The following is a 6,641-nucleotide window of genomic DNA, read 5'->3' as shown; positions in this document are numbered from 1 at the left end:
GGGGGGGGCTGTACTGATAAAAAATATAGCTATGGAAGCAATCGCCAATGTAAAGATAGGAGAAACAAATTCAAGGCAAAGCTGAACATATTTCTTGCTCAGTCCCCACAGTATTTATACCAGAAATTTTGCTAGCTGGATCAAGCACGTTTAGTCTTCTGTTAACTTCTCATGAGCAAACCTTGTCACTTGCTAGGCTGAGAGGAAACGTGGGTGAATGACAACTAGTTAAAAACAGATAGGGAGAGTCAGACTAATCCTTGGTGAAATCTTAAAGAATGCAATGGAGTTTGCCCAGCATGAAATCAGCCCATAACCTTTTTAAGCTGACAAGTCTTTACATAAAATAACTTGACTGACTGTTGCTAGACTAGAGAGCTGATGTCAATTTGATAAAATCCTTACAAATAACAAAGAAGAATGATGTCCTCAGGAAATTATCTTTTATGCCACTGTATATGTGGCCATTTTTCTGTCTGCAGCCATAGCCAGACAGGTGCCACTCTGTAATAATAAAAAAAATAAATACATACAAAATGACAAAGTAATTAAAAATTCCTGCTGTTTCTCCAGCTTTACAGCACTGAATGTTCCCGAATTCCCTTCGCAGTGATAAACATGGCAATATAATTATGCATGCTGGTCTTCGGGCTTTAACAGTCACCCGACTGGGATCAGACAATACAGTGGAAATTTGAAGGCCGTCTAGGAACTCTGACTGAGAGGCACTAATTTTTCCACGCTCCACTGCTGGTGGTACCAAAGGCAATTTACCAACATACTCCAGTTTTCATTACGATGCTCATCTGTTCAATAACAATCCTCCTTCCCTCAGTGCTCTTACAGGAGCCCTGATGTTTGACAGCACAGGATAGCTCTCTCAGGGGTACAACCCAGGAGGACTGAGCCACTCTAATCTTTTGATATCCACCTTGCAGTGAAGGAGCAAGGCAGCAAGAGAGAGAAGCAAGGTGGAAAAGCCACTAGAACCAAGACAGTGGAAAGATGCAAGTACTACAGATAAATCGTATCTTTTGTGACAGGAATAGTTTCCTGCACTGCAAGTTGAAGTAAAAAACCAGCTCTGCTGTCTGTGGCCACGAAGGTGGCACTAAATGGGCAGGAAGCCGCTCCTGGCTGTTGCCAGTCATGCTGCTCCCCTCACCAAGACAGAGCAAATTGTTCCATATCTCACTCCATTACATTACATTTCTTGCACAGCCCAAACAGCTAGTTAGTGTCCTCTCCCTTTCATTTGCTCTCCTGAAGATGAATTCAGAAGGGGGAATGTCAGAGCCGATCTCCTGTAATCTTTTGGCTCTCCAGAATTTTGTCTTTTCTGACTGCCAGGAACTTCTGAACAATTGTTTGTGATGCCTGAAAACCTAAAGGTTGTACCATTGCCATTGGCTGGAAGAGGAGAGCCAGGCCCAGCGGAAGACCCCGCAAGCTGGTGCGAACCACTGTTTGAACCATGTGCATTGTTTGTTGCAAGGCATAAGTGAGAATCACTGGGTATTCATCGGCAAGAGGTCTGTACTGGCTTTGAATTTCTGATGCAAATCGCATGCAACTACAGGTGCATTAAAAAGGGATTAGTAAGACACAAGGACAAGCTTTGTCCCACTTAAATGCTGTAAGATACAGGTGTGACGCACAGATGAGTGGGAAAGTTTTGGGTCTGAAAAGACTGTCAGATGCTCCTGAACTAAGACTGGCCAATATATCTTTTGCCCTGAATAATTCTACTGTGATGAAGTTATCCAGTAAAGGTAGCTGTGTTGCAATTCTCAGGAGTCCTGCACTGTCACTGGAACCAGAACTTCCCACGTCGGAGGACATGGTTCTTCAAACAGCAAGTGAGTTCTCTTCCGGGAGGCTCTGCCTGACCGCAGATAAGGTGCCTCTCGACTGGATGCAGCCGTACCCCACAGGAAAAAAGGTAGCACCATGCTTGGTTGATACGAGCTCTGAACAGCTACAGTTTGGCTGTTCAGTAGAGACAGTTCTGAGCACATCTGCTCTGTGAGGTGACTGCTGTGCAGTTAGGGGGAATGGTAGACACAGGCTGTGAAAACAGAGGCTAAACCTCGCTGGCAGGAGTACTCCGGCTCAGCTCCTTGATCCCGTGCAGTATCCTCTTCATGTGACCCACTTTGGTCACACCCAGGTCCTGGAAGAAAAGAGAAAACCTTACCTTAGGAGAAAGGCAGGGGGAAAATTGCAGGTGGCCAAGCAATGGTTACAAACTAGTCAGCCAGTTACAAAGAGAGAAGGAAACCAACCAGAAAGATCACAAACCTGATGGTTATATATGGAACCTCAAACCATGTGTCAAAAAGCTATCAGAGCATGACACGGTAATGAACAGGCACAGAGCAACAGGGAGAAACAACTACAGACCATTCGCCAGAAATGCAAATTGCTTTGACTGTTAAAGGCCAAAGCAAGAGAACAGAAAGAGCACACAGATCTCAAGGACCTAAGCTAGTAGCCAAAACATGCAGGAAGAACCAACCAGTCACATCAAATAAATGTGTGAACATTCGGGTACCATGCAACAAAACACAGGCTGTAGCTGGGTGGCATGCAGAGGAATCAGCTAAACAGATTACAGCAAACCTCATAACAGGAAGATGGTCAAAATCACAAATGAAGATCCAAGAGGCATTCAACAAATGCCATGCACTACTTTACAACAAAGTATTTTTCTGCCATATGCAAGTCACCAGAATGATGACGCAAGTCTCTTGCACGCACATGCAAAGAACCACCACTTTCAGTTTTTCTCTGGAGAAAGCATCTCCTGGTGAGGAGATGCAAAGTTGTGCAATGTGGTTACTAAGCACTATTTAAAAAGATCCTCTCCATCTAGCAGCCTCATCAAAGACCACAATGATTTTTTTTCTTGTAACAAAGAAGTGCGATGATCTGTTTGTCCAGTGACTACAACATAAGAACCAAATTTTCCCAATCACAGCACGTTCTGCAAAGATGGTACGGGAGCTGAGAAGTTGAAAACTTCCATTCCATCATTAAAATCAGAGATCTCAAGAACACAATCTGCAATCTGGACTGTATTACATCTCTAGGAAGCTGTGGCAGAATTGGACAGCTGGTCTCTCAACTAGCTGTTCTACCTCCCTGCTATTAAAAATCAGGTGACCTGAAATGGTGAGAAAATAAAATGAGGCCGCAATGAACCTGTTCATCTTGCCAAGGCATGTGGAATGAACAATGGGCAGACCATTTCCAAGCACATTCAGCACAGAAGGTCATGCAGATGCAGCTGGCTATTTCTCATGAGCCGATCATGAAAGTACCTTGAGGTCCCTCCGCTCGAGGTGCAGGAGCTCAGAGCCCCGGACGTCATGCCGGATGAAGATATCCTTATACTCACAAAGACTGAGATGCTCAAGCCAGGCCGCAACCTCCTCCGTTCCCCAGAGGTGAACTGTTAGAGATGGAAAAGCAGGAGTGCATTGAGTACCCAGAATCCCAGAAGACAGTGAGAGATGAGGACACCATCAGCACTCAGTGCCAGAGAAGGAGGGCAAGCAGTACCACAGCCTCAAACCAAGGGGAGGGCAAGGACTGATAGCACGACCTACAGTCTCAAACAAAGGAAGTAGGGCAGAGAAAGTTAAGAGCTGTTCTCTTAAGCAGAGGCTACCTGCAGTAAAGCCAGGAGGAAGTGCATGGTTGTTTTGATGGGACTGGATATGCTTTTTAAAGTTTACCCCCATGTTTAAAGAGAGTAAATTCAGTGATATTGCCCTGCTTACAAAACAACAGAGTCGTAAAATATATCGTGGAGAATCAAGCACAAATTAGTTTGCTATTATGCACAAGACCTGTGCTCAGTAAACAACATGGCAACCTCTCTCCCCCAGGTCTGAGGGAGAGAGGAAGAGTTTAGACTTCCACCTTCTTGCACAGCCTCTAAATAAGAGAAAAATAAAGTTTCCAAGTTCTGGGAGGCAATGAATGAGCACCAGCCTGTCAGACAGAAGGAGATGTATCCACAATTTCATGGCAGAGGACAGGACCCAGGAGCCCACAGAACAGGTAGTACTTCTGAATTTTAGAAGAAGAAAGTCTTCGTAAGGAGAATATAAACCAAAAATCAACTAACCCAATTGGAGAGAAAGTGTCTTGAATGGCAATTTGTTGATTCATGGCCAGTTTTTATCTACTGACCAGTGGGATTAAAGGTCAGGGTGCACCTGTGGTGATGCTCATCCCCAGCCAATTAGACATGAAACTTGATTAAAGCCTGAGGGTGAATCAATGAGAAAAACATCATTAACCGTATCACAGAGAACTAGCAGTGAAAAGACTGGAGTTATGCGGACTTGAGCCCCACAGTCGTTTTGATACCTAAAATGCCAAAATCCTCAAATTCACTTCACTAAGCACCCCCTAAAACACCCCTGAAAATGTCTGGATGTAGGCAGAATGCTTCAGAGGGTACCTCCTGTTTCTGCTCAGGAATATTTGCGTAGAACCGGGGGATCATGACTTAGACAGAACGCAGCAATAAGCTATTTTGCCATGTGAAAAAGACAGACTAGACCTCCAAGAAAAGGCAGATACACGTGAAACAGAAGAAGGAGAGGATGTGATAGGAAACAGACAGACAGAGAACAGGTAGTGGTGTGACCACACTGGTGTGACAGAGAGACACAATGAATGAGCAGACTTGGTACCCGGCAATCCCATGCTACTATGAGTCTCCTTATTTTTGTTGTTCTTCTCCTTTTTAAACTTGGTCACCAGCCGGAATTTGCCACTGCGGCTGCGTTTAGAATAATCCAGCATCTGGTTCTGTAAGAACAAAAAGGGAAAATCAGGCAAACAGTCATAAATTGATTGGAACGGACCAAGAGCAACAAGTACGGTCAAGCTCAGCTCCATGACCTTGTAAGAGAGGAAAAAAACCTCTAAACTCATTCTGATCAAGACAGGAAAGGAAACAGAGAAAGTTGATCGCATGTCAGGCAAGGGACCTTAGCAGGAAATTACTTTCTTTAGCCCTAGGGAGTCAAGTTTCCTTCTTAATTAGTTTTTCTCACATCAGTTGTGTATTCACAGGAAGTCAAACACTCACAGTCAACTAGTGAAAAAGAGAACAGCTAGGGAAATACAGCCTTGGTCCTCCTCACCTCCTCATCACAGGGCTCCATAAGCTGCCACAGCCAAGGGATGTCTGCCAGTTTCCTCAGCTGGAGGTCCATGTCTGCCAGGGCTGCTTGGAGCTGCTCCTTCTGTGGAGGATCTAATTGCTGGATCAGAAATGGAAGCAAAGCAGAGTTAAAAGCCATACAGTGGAACACACACGCAGGCCCTTGCCTTGAAACTCCTAGCTAACAAAGCAGTTCCTCCTTTTAAAAGGAAGTGCACAGCAGGCACTCTGCCCAGACATTACCAAGTTAACGATTTTCATCCTTTCTGAGCTCCAAACTCCACACAAGCTAGCTTGACTGCTCATCATGCCTATGTAGCAACACCATCCTAATTCCTGGATGATAACATGTAAACTGACTTGTTACAAAGACAAAGAATACCAAGACCAGCAAAATGTTGCTTGCCAAGGCAACAGTAGGAGGGGAGAGAAAGTGAGTGGCTGCTTTACTCCTGCTTTGTGCTTCTTACCAGCGCCATCTTGCCCGCCAGCAGCAGGTCTGTCTCATTATGCAGGGCTTTGACATTATTCACCATCTCTACCACAAGGCTGCAGTTCAGACCCTGCAGGGAAGCAATTCATGCGCAAATTAAGCCTGGAAATGCAGAGGTCCGAGCAGTCAAAAGGAAGAAGTCTTAGACAAGCAAGGCCTACTTTTGGTCAGTCAGAAAGGAAAACCAAGAGCTATGGAACAAGGACAAAATGGGAGATGCCAAATGAGTGAAGTACCTCTGTAGACTTGGATTTAGCGTAGACTTTATCCATAGACTTGGAGCTGGCATTGACAGCATGGGCAAGCTCCTGTTCCATGTCCTGATAGGATTGGGCTATTTCCCGAATGCTAAAGAGAGAATTACAGATTGCATCAGCATATGCTCAAAGCAGGAGATCTTTTCTGACTGGGTATCTCCTTTTAATACCCATCTGGGTGACAAGAGCAGGGATAAAGCATGGGAGGGGCACAGCCTCTGGCAAAGCAGGGCAATTCTCCCTGCTGTAGTGAGCATGCATAGGCAAAGCAAGGCAGATTTCACATGCACAACTCCAGGTGCATATGCAATTCTGCACACAAGCTGGGATCAGTTTGAAATACGACCTAGACATTTTAGTATGGCCATAGTGATGTGAAAGGCAGCTGCACATATGGCAGTTTAATTAACACTTCTCTGATGTGACTCCGGGAATTTTCCCTCAGAGGCTCAGACCAAGGAGCTGAACACCCAACTAAAGGATGAGCAGGTGAGCATACAGTGACTTCTTCCAGAAATCTCTGCTGGGCATCAGGGTTATAAGAACCCAACTTGTCATCTGAGCTCCTAGAGAGGCCTTTGTTTCATTTCTGATAAAAATCATTGATATTCAAAGATAAAGGGTTCTTCCAGGATTAAAGGATCCATGTTTGCTCATGAAAGTAACATTTTTTGTTCAGAATGACCTAAGAAAGTTTATTCGACTT

The 6,641-nt window shown here is 44.7% G+C and overlaps 1 protein-coding gene across 2 annotated transcripts in view; it reads right to left on the bottom strand.

The window, feature by feature from the left end:
- Positions 1-426: 426 nt before the first annotated feature.
- DGKD (diacylglycerol kinase delta) overlaps positions 427-6,641 on the bottom strand; it is a 60,069-nt gene continuing 53,854 nt past the window's right edge. The window contains exons 25-30 of one of the 2 annotated variants that reach the window (XM_050902250.1): positions 5,915-6,026; positions 5,656-5,748; positions 5,166-5,285; positions 4,710-4,827; positions 3,324-3,454; positions 427-2,173 (exon numbers count right to left, since the gene is read on the bottom strand). In XM_050902250.1, coding sequence (XP_050758207.1) covers positions 2,084-2,173; positions 3,324-3,454; positions 4,710-4,827; positions 5,166-5,285; positions 5,656-5,748; positions 5,915-6,026 — 664 coding nt within the window. In that variant the 3' untranslated portion in view covers positions 427-2,083. The remainder of the gene's footprint in view (positions 2,174-3,323; positions 3,455-4,709; positions 4,828-5,165; positions 5,286-5,655; positions 5,749-5,914; positions 6,027-6,641) is intronic. The other variant, XM_050902251.1, reaches the window with a different exon arrangement.

The sequence above is a fragment of the Gymnogyps californianus genome, chromosome 10 (assembly GCF_018139145.2).
Source record: "Gymnogyps californianus isolate 813 chromosome 10, ASM1813914v2, whole genome shotgun sequence".
Classification (NCBI taxonomy): domain Eukaryota; kingdom Metazoa; phylum Chordata; class Aves; order Accipitriformes; family Cathartidae; genus Gymnogyps; species Gymnogyps californianus.
Note: the sequence above shows the minus strand (reverse complement) of the source record. Positions and strands in the feature narration are given on the sequence as shown.